Source organism: Lutjanus erythropterus, chromosome 2 (assembly GCF_056507025.1).
Source record: "Lutjanus erythropterus isolate fLutEry1 chromosome 2, fLutEry1.hap2, whole genome shotgun sequence".
Taxonomy (NCBI): domain Eukaryota; kingdom Metazoa; phylum Chordata; class Actinopteri; order Lutjaniformes; family Lutjanidae; genus Lutjanus; species Lutjanus erythropterus.
In genome coordinates this window covers 24,093,323-24,117,117 of record NC_139318.1, presented here as the reverse complement: position 1 = coordinate 24,117,117, position 23,795 = coordinate 24,093,323, and the positions used below count along the sequence as shown (strand labels likewise).

The following is a 23,795-nucleotide window of genomic DNA, read 5'->3' as shown; positions in this document are numbered from 1 at the left end:
ACTCAGGAAGCTCCTGTAATGAAGTGGGGCACTCTCTCAGAAGTGAGGCCCACCTGAGGAACCCTGCACAAATATTGTCTAACACATTTGCAAATTACAACTCTTGCAACTCCAAGCTTGAGTGAGATATGTCTCAAGCTAGTGTGATGTATGACTTAACTTGACTTGTTTACACTCAATCTTACAAGTCTCTGAAACATGTGGCTACAATCTCAGAAATCACTCCCCCCTCTCTAAAGCTAATGGCTCACTGTGGTGCTCTAAGTGATATTAGCATGCAGAATATATCATGCATCCACTGAGCCAGGAGAGACATCACCCATCTGCACCCTACTGTGTGTTGGTCTACTTCTTACACACACTTCATGTCACAAGATCACCCTGAGGAAAACGGGAGGCTGAGAACCTCATGTGTCGAGTGATTACATAAGCAGCAGGGGCCAAAAGTATTAGCGTGCAGATCCTTTGTATTTTACTTCATCATGGGGCTTGGGCCTGAACCTTGTCTCTAATTAGATCTGTCAACTCAAAGCCCAGCATCTGTGGGAATGGCAGAGAGAAGTGCTGAGCAACTAGGATCAGTGAAGTGAGATGGTATACAGTAGATACACTGCACAGTTTCCATGGATGAAGATGTAAGGGAAAATATCAGTTTATATTTCTACAATACTGTATGTGATCACCCGCAAAGTCATTAGTGTTTAAAACAACAGCTGCTGCTTTTACAGCAGCTGTCTCAGCATCTATCGCCTGTTTGACTGGACAATCAGTAAGCATCTGTCAAGTCACAATAACTTTCCCCAAAACACTCCACTTTTCTAGAAAAGCGTAGCTGTGAAAATACTGCTATCGAGAGGAGGTCTTGATTGATTCATGAGGTGAAATTCACATCACAGCAGCACAGATGTGTGAATTCTATATGTGGTTTGGTTATGTGGTTGGTGGCTTCAACCCAAAATCAAAAATACATATCTGCTTTCTCTCCAGTACAATGGAGCTAGATGGCTCTTAGCTTGTGGTGCTCAAAACACCAAAAAATACATTTGAAAAACTCAACAACAAAATCTCTTTACAGAAATCATGACCTGGTTACTCTGTAGATTCTACCATAGAAAGTAAGTAGTACGTACCGACATGAAATTGCTCACAATGTCTGTGGTTTATCTTGCGTAACTGGTCATGATTGCTGGAAAAAGACATTTCTACTGAGTTTTTCAAATGAATTATTTTGGCACTTTGAGAACCACAAGCCAAGTCCTATTGAGTTCCATTATACTGAAGAGAAGACGGAGATCTCAACAGTCGGTCTCCCCAAAATCAGCAGCTCACACAAACACAATCTCAATGGCTAAATAACAGAATTTTTGATTTTGGGGTGAACTATAAATAACTCTCTAATGTGTTGATTTTGAAGGCCAATGTGGATAAAAGAAGTAATGTTTCAGCAAAATTTGACATAAAAAATTAAATAATCAAAATCAAAATCTCCTCTTGTTTCTTTTTCACTGGTTAACATACTTCTCACTGTAACGTTGCCTGTGAAAAATGTAAACACAGGCTCTTTTCAACTGATTTAACAGAGAATCCAACCCAGTTACAGCCATTAAGAATAAATATACAGATGGTCTTGTTTGCTTATGTGGGTCATATAGAACAGTGGTTCCCAACCTGGAGTCCAGGCCCCCCTCAGATGGGCACCAGCAATTACAGGGGGTCCTCAGTATTTTGTCTGCTCCAAGGTTGTCAAAATTAGATTTGCACATGTTAACTAAAATTACAATTTCTACAAAATGTGGACACAAAACTAATTTTGAAAGATACATTAATTTGTTCTAATGTAAAAACAGTGGACTACTACTTTTGTGATAATGAATCATGATTGTTCTTTTGGTAGGGATGAGTGTGTATAACCAGCTCTGTTAACATTATACTGGAAAAGAGACATTTACCAAAGGTAAAGTTTCTAAGAATGGAAACAATTTAATCAAAGTTTATTTTGGACCAGTAAAGCTTTGGAATGAGTCATTTTCTCCTTCAGTGTATGTGCTTGTGTGTGTGGGCTCGGGGGCTCAGCATTCCTCGGATACAAGTAGTCGGGGTTCCAAGGAAAAAAAAGTTGGGAACCACTGATTTAGAGGCATTAGTAATAAACTGAGACTGTAGCTGTAAGCTCATATATAGGTGTGAATAATCACAACAATATACATAATGCTGTGAATGTAAACACACATTATAAGGTAACCTCAAGCATATTTATGCATAATAGAAAGTTCAACTTCAACATGTCATGTGTATTAAAAATACAATGAAATCATTGTGCTCTTGGTCTCTCTGCCTTAAATATCTTGTAAAGCAACAATAAATGTTTGTTATAAGTTTATCACACCACAGAAACATGTGCAAGCAACCACCCAGCCAATTAGAATGATTAAAAAAATCAAGTATATAAACTTAAGTCTCAAAACCATGAAAAAAGGAGCAGTTTTCTGCACTCTGAAAACACTGTCTCAGTGTCAAACAATATATTATAACACAACAATGTGTGTTGAAAGGGCATCAGCTGTTCAGCCACCTGACTGCCTGTGGACAGAAACTGTTACTGAGACGGGTGGTGGTGTCTGTGATTTGATGCTCGGTTAACATTTTTTAGATGGAAGGAGTGAGAACAGAACATGAGCAGGGTAATGTAAGAACCGTAAGAGAATATATATGTATGTAGTATGAAAATATAAAAGCACAATAATAGCAATATACTGTAGTATTAATATCATAATATTATCTTGTTACAGTGATATATGTCCTTAGATTATTGTCTTTTTGATGTTCACTGGATTCATTTTGAATTATGACATTACATGTCTGCAGACCTAATATACCGTCTTACCCTTCATCACTATGAACAGAACCTGACGTTATATAAATCAGTTTTAATATTTTTAAGACTTTCTCTGGCAGGATCATTAATATCAGGAAATCCTGGAACATCATTTTTTCCATCTGTAATCTTTCTTACTTTCACTCTACATATTTCCATGATAGTTTATGTTCACCACAGACAACCTGGACCTCTCTCAGCCTTGTCATTTTAATTTGCTCTCTTTGCATGGCAAGAAGAAGCTCTCCTCCATCTCTCTCTACTTTAGCATTCACATCTTCTGGCATCGGGTGTCGCAGCGCTCTATCCTTTAAATTCTGCAGCAGAAACTTCAAGTCAGACCTCACGCTGTTTTCCTATTCATCTGAATTCACAATGCCTGGCATGCAGTTACATCCGTCAGCAACACTTCATTTAGACCATGCAACTTTTTTTTTCTGACCCCATAATTTAATATTAAAGCCACACCCTAGTTGGATACCTGTGTCCATTTCAGAAGCTGGATCTGTTAAGGGATAAGGACCACAAAGGCAGGTCCAGCTCCTCCTCACCAAACAAGAGTCAACATTCAACCTCACAGAGACCAAACTGTGTGTTCATCACCACAAAACCTCAAAATCAGACAGATTAGTTCTTTGTTGTTCTTTCCGTACCAATGTGTGTGAGATGCATAACCACCTATCTTGGCTGACTGTGGAGGCTAAACTAAAATCTAGACTTTTGTTACTCATGCATACTGTCATCTTGAAAAACACACCTCAGTTCTTTGGTGATAAATTAGTATATAGTGTTTTTTGTCATGGTATGTGACATGTTAAGTAAGCACTGGTCTTCTGGTGGCACCAAGTCCACGAACAAATTTTATGATGAGAACTGTTCTTTATAGAGGACTATCGACCACCTTGTGGAAGCTAATGGGGATTCCAAATAAAAAATAAAGAATAAAGAATAAAGGCTGGTGAATACCAGTCGTAAAATTAAAAAATTGTGTACCAGTTTAGTCATAAATACTTGAATGTTTTTCTGTAAGGACCCTGATGAGCAACATACCCAGGCTATCAGCAATAACAAATGGTTATATCTTGCCTGCATTTCTTGCATCTTGTAATAGCTTTTTAATCTTGTAATTTACCTCCACCAGCCGTAAGCCTGGAGGAGATCATGCGATCGCTCGTGTGAGTGTGGGTGTGTGCATATGTGTGTGACCAGCGGACCTGGAGCTTGCCCACAGCTAATCTCACATACTACTGTCCACTTGGCCTGATTAGATTTTGGTGGTTAAAAGTCAAACTTTAGTGTGACCTTGCATCCATTTCATTATTGTGAACACATTTTCTTAGGAACACTTGGGGGGAATTTTTTCAAATTTGGTACAAACATCCACTTGCAATCAAGAATGAACTGATTGGATTTTGCTGGTCAAAGGTCAATGTCACTGTAACCTCACAAAACACATTTTTTTTAAAACCCAAGATTTCATGCACTAATTATGACAAATTTCGCACATTTCATAATTCATTCATAATTTCACACATTTCATAATTCATTCATAATTTCACACATTTCTAGAAGGATATTAGCAGTGCTGAGGAGTAACTACTAACATGTAACCATTTAAATGCAATTAATTTACAAAATAGATGTAACTGTTATCCATTACAGTGACTGAGAGAGAAATATGTAATTAAATTATAGATACTAATCAAAATGTTGGTGATTACAAAGAGGTTATTTTCTTTACCTGGTGGAGAGCTACAAAACACAGTGACCTCCCCTAGTTTCAGTGCTAATTTACTGGTTACCACCTGAGCTTGAATACCTGGTAAGAATCATGTGGTCACCTGATATTTCTGGACTTTACAAGGTGAACAAGAACACCTGAATGTTCCATTAAACAATTTAGCAGCACCCCGTGGATTGAGGGACACTGCAAAGTAAACATAAGAAGTGTACTCCAAGTTCAGACTGTATTTCTTGGCTGCACTTCGGGGAATCTCTGAAATGGGGACAGGCCTTGCCAACTTGTTATGACATATTTAGTCTAGAAACGCAGACTTTGGAGGATCCAGCACCTGAAAGCTTATTTCTAACAGTAACGCCAACGTTATAACCTTCAGTCTACTGTTACTGTAAAACTTCAGAGGTAGCTTCATTGTCCAGTCACAAATATCAACAGACGGTACAAATGACTTTAAACACTAACGTTATAAACATTGTGGTCATCTTCCATCACATTCTCACTACATACTAACTTAGAAAAAGCTCAAAACTGTCTGTCATAACATTATAGAAAACATATTGCTTTATTCCTCATCTGCGACAGTGAGAACTCATCAATACTTTAATTACTTTCTGCTGAGCTGTTGCAATGTTCCAGCGGTCCAAACTTTCCAGTTTTCAGTGTTGACCTTGTTACATGTAGACACTTGGACTTGTTATTGTGTTGTTGTTATTTTGTTCAGACAATACCCAGTTTCATTGCTCACATGCTGGCTCGATTCATGTGGCTGACCAAAAATGTAGTTAGCAATGTTATTAAATATTTTCATTCCAAACTCACAAGTCACATCATTAGATTTAATGTGCCATCATTCTTCATTTTATTTGTCCTTTTAATTTCCAGTTGGTGCTAAATCATCTTCAGTCTTCATGTTACTGCTTTGAAATTCCTGCGGATATGGCATTTTCCAAAACCCAAAGCCACAAAAAACGAGAACATCTCTCTGGCGGACAACCAGAGGCCTGGAGATTTAAAGAGCAAGACAGTGGCAGACAAATCCCATTAAATACCTCTGACTCTGTTAGCACTGGTCTAACTGTGTTTAATAAATCATATAATCCAGCATTTTCTACATTTTCAAACGTGTGTTAAAAAGTGAGATGATGTTTAACCTGATAGAACTTAAAAGTGGTCAGTATCTACAAAGTGGTTTCATATAATTTATGGTGAATATTATTTCAGTACTACAAGGAAGTGAAACAGAATTTAGGCAGCAGGAGGATAGATTGGTATTTTACATGGAGATTATTACAAATCTTCCTATTTCAAGCCCTCTTGTCCATCCAGTTTCATTCATTTACTACGACAGTCCACTAAGACTCAACCTGTGGGTCAGAACCACCAAGGCAGGGTCACAAGGTAATTTCCGGGTGTCACCAGATGTTTGTGGATAAAATAAAATATTGTGGCAAGCAGCACGGAATAAGAGCCAGGAAGCATCTCTCAGTGACATGAGCCCCTTAATGACTTTCAACATAATGGACAAACACTCAGAAATATGCAAAATACAGCTGGCCTCAAGAAATGTAACAGCCGCTCCACTAATGGTTAAAACTACGAATCAACACAAAAATAACAATCACTGGCATAAACCAGCATGTTCTGAACAGACACGAACACTAACAAAGTACTAAAAAAAAGTAACATTTGCATTTTGTAACTTAAAATAGCAAACCTAGCAAATGACTCAGTCTAGTGAGCATGATTGGGCATTTTAGACAGAATAATGGTTTTTACATTGCGTCGCCCGTACCAGTGATTTTTTCCCATAGGACAGATTTTATTGAATGTGTTTGTGAGAGTCAAAGTTTGCATGCCCAAGTTCTGATTGGACATGCACACTCAAGACAAAAAAAAAAGATTACATGGAACAAATACTATGGAGTTATACTATAGAGTGGACATTGTCTCAAGGTGGCTTGTTGAGTGTCTGTGGGATCAAATAACATAATCATGATTCCATGGAATTTCAGGAAGTGAGCGACACTAAGCAGCTAAATTAGCTATTTCTAAATATCTGCATATTTTTGGTATTTCATACACATTGGACTTGTTTGAAGATTTTTTAAAATCTGCTTTTTGATCTTATTTTACTCCCCCATGTATGAGGGTGACAGGTTACTTATTGCCGTCTTTTATAAAAAGTTAAAGCTACTGAATGAGTTACATACAGGATAATGGTTAGACAAGACATTTTCAAGCAAGTCTAAGGCTCCTTTCTGGCTTAATAAGGGGAATGTCTGACCGACGTTGTACTGGCACCTGCACAATGAATTGGTTTATTCAGATCTAACAGGTATACTCAAGGCACTTTTGTGTGTGTGTGTGTGTGTGTGTGTGCGTGTGTGTGTGTGTGTGTGTGTGTGTGTGTGTGTGTGTGTGTGTGTGTGTGTGTTTGCCGGGGTGTTGTTCAAGCTTGTGTCTCATGTTGAAGCTTTACTGGATGTGTTTGTGTGTTTTCGGCTGTTATACTCCTCTTTATTTTGTTTGACAGGATGTTGTCTGTGTTTTCACTTAAGAAAAAAACAGGAGCAGTGAACACGTCTTTTGAGATATTACTATATAACATCCATTCTGTTGTCCTGTCAGAAATATCAATAATAAAAAAAATTAAAGCCACTAAAGAAAAGACTCAGCTCTAAAATAAGTGATATTACTCCTGTCATCTTTGATTTTTTTTAATCCTCCATACTTCAACAGTTTTCCAAACGCGCACAGTAAACCTCCCAAGTCATGAATTCAGTCAAACAGACCTTTTGATATGGACAATAAAAAACACATGTTGACAGCACCTAATGTGATTTTCTAGGAACATGTGTGCAGAGATTTCTCTGGTCTTAGTGTGTCCCTGAAAAAGCTTTTGGCTCATATATTTATAACATGTCAACAAATTCACCCTCATCCATAGTGAGTAGATATATTGTCTCAATATATAGTGAATTAAATATTAACTGTAAGGAGGTAGAGACTGAATTCAATACTAAAATTCATAATGATTCACAGTGATTTCATTATTGTGACAACAACCAACCATGACCTATCTTACAGTGTATTTGAGACACACGGCAAGTTTTCATCATGAGTTTTCTTAAAAATATAAAAAGGGGTTTTAACTCTCAAACAATGCATGCTGGGAAGTCACATCAACAGTCAATAAACAAATGATCCTAGAAAAACAAAGAAATACATAAACACATACGTCATAAAATAAATGCAAATACCAATTTCCTATTAAAAATCTCTAATGTGGACGAGCTCTTGATAACATGTACTTTATCATTCCATATCTGTGCACCAAAAAACAGAAATAACAGAAATATTTTTATAATATATATATATATTTTTACAAAACTGCAAAGTTTGCTGATGATCCACAGTGTCTTCATAATTTTGTTATGAATAAAATTTACATGTATGTATTTATATGTTTTTTTTCCCCCTTTTCTGTAATCTTAAATTGTTTTAACTTTTATTTTCCTCTCAGTCATGTGAATTTTTTATATACTCTAAATATTGTGTGATGAAATTGATGGCTTCTCATCACAGGTTCTACTGTGCAGCCACTGCTTTCTCCTGAGCATCATTATCAGAAACAGAATGAGGCGTATTGTTCAGTAGCTTTTCACATAAAAATACTTTGGTATATTGGTGCATAACAATAAATATAACATGAGAAAATATAAAGAAACATGAAAGCAAGTTCTGCAGATCCAGAAGAATATAGATAATGACAATACCCACTTGACAATAAAAACATATATTATAACAAATAAAAAATAGTATGTTCAATATGACTGTGATTTAAAATGAAACAGCTGCACACTTTTATGCACAGATGTGCAGCAGTTCACAGTATCCATTTAAAGAACATTTGCGATATGGACACCTTTGTAACTCCACGTCAAGTCATAAAATATATCCTCTGAGGTGGGCTCGGTTAGAATAAAGGGAGAGCCCTGATTCAGAGCAGTTCATGATCTGAAGAGCTCCGAGCCGCAGAGCAGATCAGGGAGGGCACTGACGGGTGACTCACATCGCCACCTTGTGGTGCTGATGGGTAAAGACTGTTTACTGTTAGTGAGCCGGGGACACATATAACAGGAGCTTATGCGCTGTAGTGCTGGTCATTCCGAATCTTTCCAGAGAAGGATGATGATGGAGCTTTCAGTTTCTGCAGCATTTCTTTATTTCTTATAATATCTTGATTTCCAGAGTTTAACTTTGGATTTCTTCAAGTTTTTATATTTTTTCTCGAGAAAAACATCCCTTGGGATTTACTCAGACTGTGATTATGGTTTTGGATTAAATTACCAGTGACCAGTGAGCTGTGATACTCACCTATTTTAGGCCCTAGTTTTTCTGTTATGTAGGTCCACGTTGCAGAGTTCTGTAACTGAAATTTACTTTTCTTTTTGCGCGATATTCTTTAGATAAGTGAAATATTTTTATTTTATTTTCTCTTCTCACTAGTCTTCAGGGTTTTTTTTTAGAAAGCATGGGTGATTGAGGTTTATTTCTACTTGAGAAACATGCTCTGAGCCTCACGCTTCGTCTTGTCACCTGAGAGGAAGACTTTGGCACTTAGAAAGCCTTCAGGTGACTCCTTCAGCCATTGCATGACTGCACAAGCCTGACGCATCTGCAGAGGACCAGACTGCGGCAATGGAAAGTGTTTCAAACGAAAGTGACTTTTGGCAATTGAACGACTCTTGGCGGAACTCGAGCGTCGTTAACGGGACCGGTTGGGTGAACCAGACGAACCCTCTGAAGCGGAATGAAGAGGTGGCGAAGGTGGAGGTGACGGTGCTCGCCCTGGTGCTGTTTCTGGCGCTGGCGGGGAACCTGTGCGTCCTGCTGGCCATCCACACCACCAAACACAGCCAGTCCCGCATGTATTACTTCATGAAGCACCTGAGCATCGCAGATCTGGTGGTGGCGATATTTCAAGTTCTCCCTCAACTTATCTGGGACATCACCTTTCGCTTCTACGGACCAGATATTTTGTGCAGGTTGGTGAAGTACCTTCAGGTCGTTGGGATGTTCGCCTCCACTTACATGTTAGTTTTGATGTCTGTAGACAGGTGTTTGGCGATCTGTCAGCCTCTTCGCTCTTTGCACAGGAGAAAAGACCGTTTCTATGTCATCTCTTCCTGGGTGCTGAGCCTGCTCTTCAGTATCCCGCAGATGTTCATTTTCTCCCTGAGGGAGGTGGGCTCGGCCGGATCAAGAGTGTACGACTGCTGGGGCGACTTCGTGAAACCTTGGGGTGCCAAAGCTTATATCACATGGATCAGTCTGACCATATATATCATCCCGGTGGCGATACTGAGCATCTGCTATGGGCTGATAAGCTTCAAAATATGGCAAAACTTTAAACTGAAAACCAGGCGGGAGCAGTGTATCAGCCTGACGCCCAAAACCTCCAAAAGCAACACGCTGGCCCGTGTGAGCAGCGTCAAGCTCATCTCCAAGGCGAAGATCACCACCGTGAAAATGACTTTTGTCATCGTCGTGGCTTATATCGTCTGCTGGACCCCCTTTTTCTCTGTCCAGATGTGGTCTGCATGGGATCCAGCAGCACCCCGTGAGGGTAAGTTCGATTTTAAAGTTTAATATTAGAGCGAGTGCGCGCCAGTGATACTCAAAGACTGATTTACGCACGTTATTACGCGTCTGAAACACTTTGAACACACACTACCCATAATTTTCCATAATTTGGTCCATTTTCCGCACAATAGTGCTGAGTGGAAATGAATTCAATTCTGAACTGACGCATCCTTCTTGCTTTGCTCATCAGTGCTCTTTACGCGCAAGGATGCCTGCGCTTTCTTATCCAGTTCAGGCAAGAAAACATCATTTTAACATGTGGTTATTTTTGGTTTACCCTCCTGTGTGCGTGAGGCACTGTAGTTTGTTGACTGACTCATGGAGAACCGAGTCCTGCCGTTTTATCAGGATAAACAACCCAGTCTGGGTGCGGTACGGATGACAGATTTTACACTGACTGAGCTGAAGCGCAGAGAGATCACAGTGCAGTTTTGACGCGAGGTAAAAACAAAACAAAAAACAAAACAAAAACAAAAAAAAACAAAAAAACAATTCAAATACATAGAGGAAAATAGAATATTTCATTTGTCAGGTAAAAACACAAATGTTGTGAATTGCAAAATGCACCCAAGTATGTGACATCCGAGTGTTTGAGATTAGCATTTAATGGATAACTGTCCCTACACAATCACACACAGTTCAAAGTATATTTCTGATAACGCATTATTAGGGAATTTCAAATATTCTTCAATTATATATAATAATTCACCAGTTGTGTAGTAAGAAAAATGTCAGTAAGGTTTTTAAAGTAAACAAAAATTGCATGCAGAATTGTTCAAGTTTATTCAGACCTTCCTCTGACACTGCAGAGAGACTGACGGCTAATCATTAATGGAATTAGTGTGCGCCACCACGCGCCAAGCAGCTTGTATTATTTGTGCCTGTGGGGCTCGCTGGAGTGCGTCGTTGACATTTGACTACAATAGGCCACTAAGCAGCCATCTACTGTATGTGGTCCCTGTATTTATTGATCTGCTGGGCCATGGCCACACCTACATACAACAGACTGAAAACGATTAAAAAGATTTAATGTGCCACTTTGTCTTCACAATGTCTCTGCACTGAGCTTCTGTCCTCCTGCCCATTATTTTATTACATTTACGTACAACTGTGTAAAAAGCATAATTCAACCTTGACTGGGGTACCTGCAGACCTCAGGGGTATAATTTTTGTCATATCTCACAGCTGGTTTGTTCTATCACTCCCATTTTCATGACTTTATTAATCATTTCCCCCCCAATGACATATCATTGCTTTCTGTATTATGCAGTTTTCCTAAAATAGTAACAGTTTGTCTGCTTTTCCTCCAGATGACACTATGTATGGGGAGAACAGGATGGTAGTCACACTTTTTGTTCAAGCATCAGTAACTCACCCCAAGCAGCCATTACACAGCTAGTTGTTTTAACATGTGGGCTTGAAAGTAGCATGAAAGCACAGCATCAAATCAAACTTGAGAAACTGCTGCTTTAGGTTAAGCAAGGCAAACCACTGTATGTACAATACAGTGAACGCAAGGCAAAAAATCTAATCTTGATAAATTTCTTACCTTTTTTTCATAAATCCACAGTGTTACTCACAGAGACATGCCACTTCTCCAGTGAGCTCAAAAAGGAAACAGGAGTTTATAATATTGATGATATCACTGCAACAATTTTGTAACTGGTAAAACTGACAGTTTTACAAGGAACTCAGTGAAATAACACTCCCCAGTCTCCCCTATGAACCAAGAAATATTCTGAGATGAAATAAGTTTTTAATCATTTTTGCCACTGTTATTGTCTTTCAGTAGTTCATTCTTGGTAGTTCTTGTATGTTACATATGTTGGCGGGGTGATAGTTAAGTTATGGTAATGCTAATGGTTAAGCTTAATGAAAAGTAAAGATGCTTTTCATGTGAATAGGTCTACAGTTTGTCTGTGTAAAGCATTTGATGTACTGGGTAAAGGGCAAAGTACATTGCAACTCTAATTACAGCTATTCATTTGAAGACTTATATTGATATCAGGTATCTGAATGATGAGACAATATCACCAAAGACAACACAAAACTTGTTTTCCATCCATTATAGTTTTACTTCCTCAGACAAAAAGTAAAAGGAGAACCATGTTCTACAAAAACAGACCAAAGTAAGACATAATGTCAGGAAGTCTCTTAGAGAATAAACGGATGCCTGTATTTCAGACTTTGGCTCTTTTCTTTAGCCTCTCTGTATTTGTGTAAAAGGTTTCAGCTGAATGGTTGTGTATCGCTGTCATCTTCCTCAAGCTGCATTGTTCGTGCCAAGCTATTTACACTTTGGAGCTAAACAGTTGCACAATACACTTAGCTGTCATGCAATTCTTCAACACAGAGGAAGCATTTTGCTTGATGCACCGATGAAATGACAGTAATTGGCCTTGATGCTGTGTCTTCCAGCAACATTTAAAGTTACAGTAGCCAGAAAAGAGCAACAGAAAAATTCCAGCCTTTGGAAAAGGATGGAAAAAAGTGATTAATCATCTTCTGTTGCAGAGCGTGGATCAGTGCGAGGGAACAGACCGATGTCTGATGGCTTTCCTCCACGTGAACAGCACTCAGAAAGGCCAGAATTGGCGGTGACACGTGCCAGTGTTTGTGTACAAAAGATAGGATGGAGTGTCACCTGTGTGTGTGCAGATAAAGTGTCCATTAGTGTCATACTCAGCAAAGTGAGCCCAGACCACACAGCTCAGAACAGAAAGCCCCTTACTGGAGAAAGATCCTCTACACTGACAGTCTCAGAAAGCAGCAGAGTTGTAGTTTATTGATAATTGTCATAAATTTTGAAGATATATCAGGTTTTAATAATGTATTTTGAATTGTAGTTATGGGGCAACTGGAATCACAGACTCTACCTTTAAAGCTGTTTGTGTTGTAAAGATTAAGAGGCGCACATAAAGCAAAACAGATTATTATTGTGTAATCATTGCTTATGCGGTAACCTGCAGACTTACAGCAAATATTTAAATAGCAGCAGATCTCAGTATCACTTTACAATAATACAATCCTTAATGATTTATAAATGGTTTATAATTAGAATGATGATTGCAGCACATCTTTAATGGTTTCTTTAGTCATCTGTGACAGTAAACTGAACATGTGTGGGTTGAGGACAAAAAACAAAATTTTGAGGCCGTCATCTCAGCTGTATGAAACACTGATCAACATTTCACACACCTAACACCTAATCGATTTAGAAAATAGTCGACAGATGAATCGAGAATGAAGCCGGTAGTTGTACCCCCAGCTGTAAGTTCATCCTGTCACCACTTAAAAATGGTAGTAACTCATTGCTAAGATTAAATAGTCATAAGCTGTAACTGGATTTTGCCAAACACTGAGCCCACATCAGTGTATGAGAACTGTGTTATAACTTGTTTGCAATTGTTTAATAATGATTTACAAAGTGTTTACAACCTAATTAATGACCTAATTATAAACCATTATTAAACCATTTATAAGAGTCGTCTTATTGTGAGGTGGTACCCAGAAATCAAATGCAGATTATGATAATACATGGGTCATTCCATATAATCACTGATATCATTTTACCATGGAACATATTCATAATATGTTTTTATTAACAGACGTGAAAACAGCCATGACATATGATTATTTTCACTGATGGTCTGTGAGTGATTGACACCATCATGAAAAAAAAAATTACCAGTTTCCTCTGAGATTTACCTAATCAACATCTTTTTCTTCCATTTTGACCATCGATCAAATTGACGCTTCAACATAAACGGAGGTATATACTTAAAGGTTGCTGTCTGTCTTTAAAAGGCCACGCTTAGCAGAAACAGGATGTGAACAGCAGTTTCTTTGCCTGCAGCCCCCCGCCCCTTCTTCACCCTGGCCCATTACTAAGTAATCGTGTCTTCTGCTGATGATTCAGAAATCCCTTGAGACAATTGACAACCAGATGCTGTATTTTTTTCCAAAGTCCTTCCAAGTTCATAGTTTGACATTGAAGGAAATTCTGTCCTTATTAGCTTTTTTGTCGAGAGATAGATGAAAGGATAGCCTGGCTCTGACCAGAGATATTTCTGGCTTTGTGTGGACTATTTCTTGGCCAGGACCATCGGTGACTTCCTTGAATTTCTGCTTGTTACCTGGCCAAGAAACAGATCAGCTCATAGACCCACATAAAATGGCAAATTTTTGTTTGTATACCACAGTCCTTCAACGTATTATTCATTCATTCATTTTCTGTGACCGCTTATTCCCGAAGGATCCCAGCTGACATTGGGCAAGAGGTGGTGTACACCCTGAACAAGTTGCCAGCCTTCAGGGTATTAAACAAGTTAAATATGAAGTATGACATATTATCAAACTTTAGAGCTGCTGGTAGGCAGATTTTGTTACCTTTGATCAACTGCTGATGTTTAATTTATTATCAGCTGCAAGTATGCAAGTATTCAATCAGAAGAGGTTTCTGCTTCTCCAAATCTTTTTCTTCTTCTAAATTACTTCCAGCCCCTGCTTTATTCTGGTCAGTGGTCAAGGTCACCTCTACAAACCTGTGCCTGTGGCAGCATTTGCATTTTTTTTTTTTAACCGTCCATATGTCATGGTTTTCTTGGCCTGTTTGGCCTTATTGGCAGAAGAAATGCCGAATGAAAGTTTTAGAGGTGTTCAATTGTACTCTGTACTCAGTAATGCATTTCACAGTGTAATGCACACTTAAATACAAGTGAAATTACAGACTTCAGAAAATAGTCATAAAAGTACAAGAACATAAAAAAAGTCTTATTACAGTAATTTGAGTTGTTTAGTATTAGTTAGCATTTTCTTTTATAATTGGTCATAAATGTAATTAATGTCAGTAATTTAAGATAAATTTGACTGATGGCAGTTTTTCACCCCAGATTTTCTAAAGTGAATTCTTTTGGTCATGATTATCATGTAGTGAAAGTCTGATATCGTACAGCCCTACTTTGACCCAAGCCAGGCTAGTTGTTTCCACATGCTGTGTCCTCATGCTAAGCTAAGCTAACCAATTACTGACCATTGCATCATCTTTATTAGATATAAGAATGCTATCAGTCTTCTTATCTAGCTCGCATCAAGAAAGTAAGTGTAGTGTAGTAGTAGTGTATTTCCTAAAATGAACTATTCCTTTTGATAAAATTAGACCACCCTGCTGGTGTATGAAACTTAGACCCTTAGAAATGTCTTCACCAAGACAGTGTACTTTTCTAGATGCATGAACAAATTAATGAACACTGCCTCATCCCTTGAAAGTTCCATCTGAGTGACTAAGATATTAGATTAATAACATTTTGCGACTAGGATTTACTGTGAAGCAGCCAGGACCTTTCATAAATAGGCAGCTTAACATTTTTAGCCCCCATTTGGCTTATCACTACAATTTTTGAAAATGTCAGAAGATGGTAAAATGCCCCATTCCCCCAAGCGTTGTCTGAGTGACATCACTGTGATTTCACATTTAACAACAAGACAGATTTCATTATGTAGAGGACAAAAACACCTTAAGGTTATACCCTGACTCAGACAATCTCACAAGCTCCACAAAAAATCTGTGAAGACAAACATCTCCCCCTGCAGAGCCTGCTGCCCTCCGACTGCTGACTCACGCTGTGTGTGCTATTGATTTGAATTAAGTGCTCGATGGACACAAAGCCCAGTGTTCAGTCTCCAAGTGTTAAAATCTATTTCTTTTTAACCGTATAGGTCAGAAGAAAGCAAAGCAGTGTCTTATGTACAGAAAGATCTCTCAAAACAATTTTACTTTCATTTAAAGGGATAGGTCAGATTACTGGAGGTTGGTTGTTTGAGGTACTTTTCCTTGTAGAAGCAGAGAGGTGTATCAGCACAGAAGCAAAGCAATGTGCTCCTAAGGACAGGATCAATAGAAAAACATACGTTAGCCACTTTAAAAAAAATGTTCACCTAAAATAATCACAATGAGTTAAAATGTACACTATAGTTAGAATAGACAGCGTTTTTCCACAGGAAATTGCTATTATATGAGCCAAATATCACTCTCTCTTGTTCAACCAGACTCCTTTGGCAAGATCAGTAATTTTACTTCACAGAACAGTCTACTGACTCAATCTCGATAAGTCGATGTTTCAGTCAGTCACACAACAACCCCAACAAACTAACAGAATGAGGCAGCGGTGGATCAGCAACCCGTGAAAACTACTTAATAACCAAGTTTGGTTGGTTTGAAGAGAGTGATATTTGATATGTGACATTTGGCTGTTGAGTCAACCAGCCAATTAATGTTAGTGCTTTCTAGAGATTGTGGGATTTCCCACACATACAAACACCAAACTTCTTTACTAGCTCAATTTTGCTGGAACTAAGATATCTGCTAAAAAATAAAAGCTGAACAGATTTACCTGTCAGTAACACTTGTCACAGACTCACTGGGCCACACCTGATGAGGATCTTAATGACGACAGATTGATGACAAGTATTCTGTTTTAATCAATATTTGTTGGCATTAAGACTTTCAAAAACAACATGTTGCATTGCGTGGGGTGTATTTGACCACCATCTACTGCTGGTAATACATTAACAAGTAGCTCACACAACCCCACTTAAAATAACTGGAACCATTACTATATTAAATAAATAAAAATAGACTACCACTAATGTTTGTCTGCTTCATAGAAGCAGAATTAGCATTAAGCTTTCTCATTCATGAATCGAAAATGAGTCTTTTGGACTGCCTGGTATCGGCTCTGACATTCAGACTGATGTACCACCCAGGGGATGACTGCTCTGCATTCTTCATTCGCCGTGTGATTTATCATCCTCTTGTGAAAGACACCGTGAGCTAATTCAGTAAAGACTTTTTCGTGATGGTTCCACCTATTATTCAAATTATATCCAGGCTCTACTCTCATCCACCCTCATGCTTGATAACCACCAGCCGGTCATTGCACTTTCTTCAATGAATTGTATTCCTCCATCACTGTCAGCAGCATTGTAGTCTATATTAGATCAAGTAGATGTATGACTTACAGTCTGTGGTGAACATATCAGCTAGAAAATTAACAGTTTTCTGCTTGCCTTTTTGTGGAGGATGTCATAATAGTTTGAGCATTAATTACAATTTACTGACAATTTCATTTGTCACAGCACAGCTCTTACTCAAAACTAGATTAGAAAACCTATGACACCATAGCATAAGGGTAATTGAATGATCTACACTCAGTTAAACTCATGTTTTAGTCTCATAAATCAAAACCTTAATGGCTGATAATCAATTCTTATTAATCATGCGTGTGACTTTCATGCCCTTCCAGAGATCATTTGCACGGAACAATTTTGCTAGAGCTCAGGGACTGTCATTAGACACAACATGAGAATTGTAAGAGTGCAGACAGGCTGAGAGAAAGATTAGCAATCAGTAAGAAGAGGTTAAATACGGGATGTGAGCCAATTAAATGAATCCGAAACTCATTTGCCAAATGTCAGTGGGATGGTGGAGTTGACGTGGCATAAATGTCATCCAACATGCCACTGCAGGTTACTTGTCGTGATATATCACCACAACAATGTGTAAGGAACATTTCCCCTTTTCCTGTTCTATCCATGTCCATCTGTGTTTTTCCAGGAATTTACTTTGTTTTAGAAAATTAATTACATTCTTGTGTGTTTATTTCTCACTCTTGAGCTGCAAGTATTATGAAACTGTCCTGTTCCTCAAGGATCTCTGATTTTAAGAGCTGAGAATACCTTATCTATAATCATACAGTTATAAATGTGTGATTGAAACTTCTAAATTATTCCGCATTTGTAGAAAATGGCAAATGGATGAAGGAAAATGAGTCTATATGAGTCCACAACCATGCATCACTTCTCTGTGAAGCTGTAGCATATTAATTGCTAATGTTTCTAACATGATGACAATACTAAAATATCAGTATTTAGCATGTTTAACATGTTAGCCATGTTAACTTACTTTAGCATGTTGAATGCGAACAATCAGTAATTAGTTCTAAACACAAAGTACAGCTGGGGCCAAAGGGGGAAATTTGCAGTTTTGTAGGTATTTGGTCATAAATCAAAGTACAAGACAGTGTTAAAAATTGACCTGATTTTTTTGCAAGATTAATGGTAGAGAGTCACCGTAGTTGTTGTAATTTATCCTCAGGATGGATGTGAATTTCTGTGTTAAAGTTCAAGTGACACAACTGCACAGACTTCTGCCGGTCAGGGATTAAAATCAAATAATTCAGATCTGACACTTTTCAGGGACCAGAGAACTTGGCCTGAAAAGGGGAACCAACCAAAGGCAAAAGGGACAGAACTTGATCACCGGGACTGTATTCATGGCGCTCCGCCTTTTCATTTTATCTTGAGCTGCTTGCTTATTTTATCTTGCCAATTTATTTGCTCGATACAGCTGCTGTCTGAAACCATTTACATAGTCTATTAAGTTTTGTGGGGCCTCTTTTGCTTGCCAGTCACTGTGAAGGGATGCTAAAGGGCCTCGAACCTTATGACCGAAAACCAGGTCACTGGGGCTGAAACCCAGACCCTTTAGGACACCTCTCTGGCAGCTAACATCAGCCAGGGTAAACCCTCCTCCCAATCTCTGTCTAACTCAGTACAATATGCTCAGAGAAGAGACTTCAAGGTTTGATGGAACCTCTCAAGAGCTCCCTGGCTCTGAGCGTGGTGGGCGCTGGACTGTGAATGTTTGATATTTAGCCGTTTTAACACTTCTGCAAACAACTTTGATGAGAAATTAGACCCCTGGTCAGACTGGACAACCTTTGGGTTCCCAAAAATAGACAAGAACTGTGCCAGAGCTTTCACAACTGACCTGGTGGTGATGTTCCTAAGGCGATAGGCCGCAGGGTAGCATGTAGCCTGACACATGACAGTTAGCAAAAAGTTACTACCAGCTTTGGAACGTGGCAAAGGACCAACGCAGTCAACAATCAGAAGCTTAAAGGGGTGTTCAGCAACTGGAAGGGGATACAGAAGGGCAGGTTTAATCGCCTGATTTGGTTTTCCAGTCAACTGACATGTGTGGCAAGTTTTGATAAAGGCTGAAATTTCCCTTTTCAAATGTGGCCAGTAAAAATGCTGCATAACTCGATCATAGGTTTTTCTCACACCTAAATGACCAGCTATACCATCAAGAGCCATCTGAAGGACAGACAAACGTAATGATGAGGGCAAAACTGCACAATCTCATTCCCCCAAAAACAGTCCCCCTGGGGAACCGATTTCCTCACCAACAAGCTGTCTTGGAGAAAGTAGCAACAAACTGCACTCTCTGCCTCACTGACTGGTAACACCAACTCTGAGGAAGAGGGTTTTGTATGTGCCCGCACAGCAGCAGCAATGGCGCGACCTCTTTCCTCTGCATGCAGAGATGTCACAGCCACAGAGGGTTTTGCGGGAACATAACCAGGCTTTGCTCTTTTTTTCAACACCGGACACTTATTTCACCAGTGGTGAGGATCAGTTTTAGCTGAAAACTTATCTGTTCCGTCTGACAAAGACTTGCTGGGGAAAGCCCCCACAATGCTCTCCCTACAGCCAGAGTCGCCACGACCACGGCTCTCAACAAAAAATACTTTTATGGGTCAAGACAAACTCATCGGCCAGTTTAGCAGCATCTGAAACCTTGCTTACTTTCTGTTCATTTAAGTAAGTAACAACATGATCAGGCAGAGTATTTTTAAACTGCTCAAACAAAATCAGTTCCTGCAAATCCTCCAATTTTTCTACCTCAGAAGCAACATACCAGCGATTGAAATGAGTGGCTAAATTGTGAGCAAAGTCAGGATAAGACTTGTTCTCTTTCCTGACTGATCTGAATCGCTGACGATAATCTTCCGGTACCGTTGGTAGCAACATCAAATAATGGAGTGGGAGGAACATATGACCAACAACTCCTCTTTATTCTTAGAAACCTCAACACTGTAATAGTCAGCTACTTGGGAGAGCTAATCTCTTTTGTAAGAGTTGAGCAAATCCTCACATGGAGCCTGAACAAAATCTTCAATCGAAGCCATTTCGCAGTTTTACCACCTAGGGGCGCTTTTTCCCTGTAAAGAAACTATTTCAACCTTCCACAGATAGGCCAAAGCCAGAAGCAAGACAAAGGTCTCCACCACCGCACAACAGGACTAACAGCTGCTTTGAATGCTAACTGCCTAACCAATACTAGCTGACTCACTCGACCCTAGACTTCATGCAGGTTTGTGGCAGGATGAATTAAGCACAACGCCCAGCAACCCAGTTAACTTCCAGCATGTTGAAAAATCACCTGGACAGTCCTGGAAGTGCCCCCGAGCAATGCTCTAACCACGTGCTGCACAAAAATAATAAACTAAAACAAAAAAGGATCAATGGAGACAGCCAGTGCCCCACATTGCTTATACCTATCAGGAATAAGGGCTTCAAATAACTTACCAGCCCTCAAACCCTACTGGCAGTTTTGGGAAAACATGTTCTAAAATTTACAGGCCAAAATCTATGGAGCACTATGCTTACTGGAATACAAATAGTCAAGCAACAAAGAAATACCCTAGAAATACCAGAGCAACCCAAAATCTGTGTGAAATGCTCCCTTAACAAACTTTACATTTACCAGATTCCCAGCACAGATATAGCAATCAAAAGTTGTTTTATTTAACTCAAATCAAATAAGCAAAGTAAATAACCAATGGTGTGTGTTTGTAGGAAAGTCATCAGTCATGTTAGGAATGTTTGGATGGGTGAAAACATGGTGTAAAGTGTGTTGTAAGGTGCAACAAAGCAAACAGAGGAAACAGGCTGAAAAGGCTGCAGCAGGCCCAGCTGAGAGAGAGTGTGTGACCAAAAGGGCAGTCCTTTATAACCTCTGCAGGCCCAACCCACAAGGGCAGGTATCAGCACACACTCCCTCCCAGATCCACCTATCAGCCAACTCCTAGTAACTGCAAGAGAGAGAGCACAGTGAGACACAGGCAGGCAGACTGAACAGTGGTCAATAGTTGTCAAGATATTTCACTCAAAACCACAAATATGAACCTGGTGGTGACGCCAGATGAAAACTCAGGTAAAGTTATTAAGAATCATCCTCTCGAATACCTAATAGAATTGCAAGATAATACTGGCACATCAACAGTATCAGCTGATAAAAGGTTTAAAATGAAATAATGACAGCAGCCCAAAATAAACATTTCTGCCAATATGACAGATGATTGGTTTTACTACACACACGAAGCCCAAGTTTACCTGTGGTGTGGTGGATAGCAAATCTGCTATTTGTAATGTTGCAGATATAAAATTCAGATATTGGCTCAGAATTGGTCATGCCAGGAGGAGCCAAATCACATTTCTTCAACACTACAAATTTAATTTCCCATCTTAAGAGCCCTTGTCCATCAGTACGACAAATCTTTAAAGAACAAAGAGAAACAAACACCAAACTGTCAGCAGTAGTTTTCATATTTTGCTCAGTGAATGTGTACATTTTGAAAAGCATTGTACTTTATATCAGCAACTTCCAGTGGACCATCATCATCCAGTGGACCACCATATTTACAGCATTGTAATGTAGTCAGGCTACAAATATTGTTTTCCAGATGCAAGTAAATATATTTATTTGGTACTCCAACAAATATGTTTTGATATGATTTTTTATCAACATCATGTAGTCCTAGTAGTAGAACACTTTTTACTTCCACAGAGAAAAAAGCTGCTGGTTCATTTTTGTGTTGTCACAGTACAATAACTTTCCTCTCTGTCTCATCTCCTGCAGCTATGCCCTTCATCATCTCCATGCTACTGGCCAGCCTCAACAGCTGCTGTAACCCCTGGATCTACATGTGCTTCGCTGGGCATCTGTTCCAGGATCTTAGGCAGAACTTCCTGTGCTGTTCCACTCGCTACCTCAAGTCATCCCAGTGCCACTGTGAGCATGACTTTGATTCCAGTCACAAGAGCAACTCCTCCACCTTTGTGATTAAGAGTACCAGCAGTCAGAGGAGCATCACACAGACTTCCACCACATAAGCACCCGCCCCCCGCCCTTCCTTCCCTTCATCAAGTCGCCCACCCTCCTGCCTTTCACCACATGCTGTCAGCCATAAAATATCCAGCAGTTCAACTCCTTCAGATTCCCCTCACCCTGAAGCTTGCTATTCAAGGCCAGAAGGGAAAAAGCAACAAAAGTCACAACTGTTTTAATTACAGAATTTTACAATGTAAAGTGGAAATGGAATTCTAAAATAGACAAATGTACATAATATGATTAAAGATGCATTATTTTGTTCATGAAAACTTACAGGATAATCAAGGACCAACCTCAGCAATTAACTGAATCTTTTTGTTTGTTTGTACATTTTTCTTATTTTAGATGTACAGTGTATTTACATATTTGCAGTGCAGGGAGATTTATGGAAACCACACTATTGTCTCAGTTGTTGTCACCAGCAAAGCTTATGGATCCTGTTTGTCTGTGTTATGATGAATTTGCTCACCTGTTATCAATATTGTGTACGATGTTGTTCACTTCGTTACATTTGCGATGGATTGCATACATGTAAACTGTTACTTGAGATATTGTTAGATGTGAGATGTCATGGCTGTCACTGGTAAAGATTTAAAAAGATAAGCTTAAAAATAAAGAACGAAAGCAGCAAAAATGCAATGACGACCCTATTATTTACTACTAGCTGATGCTAATTAGAGCTCCTTTTGCCTGAGTTGGCTGAAGAAATCTTTGGCACGGTGGCTGGAAATGTTCTAGAGAGGGATGTTTGTCCATGTAATCGAGTTCCTGCATAATTTTGGCAGCACATTGAAACTTTGAACATCCTGTTCACCTCGGGACCAAAATGCAGTGTTGGGTTGAGATCTGGGCACTGTGTACAGGCCACTGGAGGTACCTGAGGGAAGAAATGATGTGTAATGTGGCGCATTATCCTGCAGGAAGAGATAACGCAGGTATTCACTCTAGCATTCTTTGTTGCAAAGCTAATTAAGTCTGAGGCCTCAACAGCACATCAATTATCATTGTCAACAATGAGCAGGGAGCTATACAATACAACCAAAACAATACAATATTTCTGCAATATATACAAAAGTTTGTAATGTTCATTTTAGCTGCTGTAAGACAGCTATTGATTCAGCTTTCAGCTAAACCATTATTCAGCCCATCCTGATATTTTATCTCTCACCCACCTTACTTTGTGTTTACAGTGTGCTTATTGCATTAATGTTTTTTACTGTATTATACTACTAATGCATTGCATTGCAATTTCATTATGGTGTGGATTACAGGATTTATAATTAATGAAGGGCCAAAATTATACTGTTAAAGTAATATTTGACTTGAACAGCTGTATAGTATTTTGTTTTTTATTATTTTTACCATTGTATTTAGGGAATTCCCTTCCCAGCTGATAATGACCTTTCATAAGACAATCATGCGTGAAGAATAATATATTTAGACAAATTATATATGTGTATATATATATATATATATATATATATATATATATATATATATATATAAAGCAAAAA

At 38.9% G+C, this 23,795-nt stretch overlaps 1 protein-coding gene across 1 annotated transcript; it reads left to right on the top strand.

Annotated features, from left to right (window-relative positions):
* The first annotated feature begins 8,784 nt into the window (after nt 1–8,784).
* oxtra (oxytocin receptor a) lies at nt 8,785–23,261 on the top strand. Its single transcript, XM_084733719.1, has 2 exons — nt 8,785–10,245; nt 22,030–23,261. Exons 1-2 carry the CDS (start codon nt 9,318–9,320, stop codon nt 22,281–22,283), a joined length of 1,182 nt encoding a protein of 393 aa, XP_084589845.1. The 5' UTR covers nt 8,785–9,317; the 3' UTR covers nt 22,284–23,261.
* The last annotated feature ends 534 nt before the right edge of the window (nt 23,262–23,795 follow it).

Coding starts and splice junctions, on each gene's coding strand:
- oxtra (XM_084733719.1), top strand. CDS start 9,318: ATGGAAAGTGTTTCAAACGAAAGTGACTTTTGGCAATTGAACGACTCT. Junction 10,246..22,029: donor TCCAGCAGCACCCCGTGAGG/GTAAGTTCGATT, acceptor CATCTCCTGCAG/CTATGCCCTTCATCATCTCC.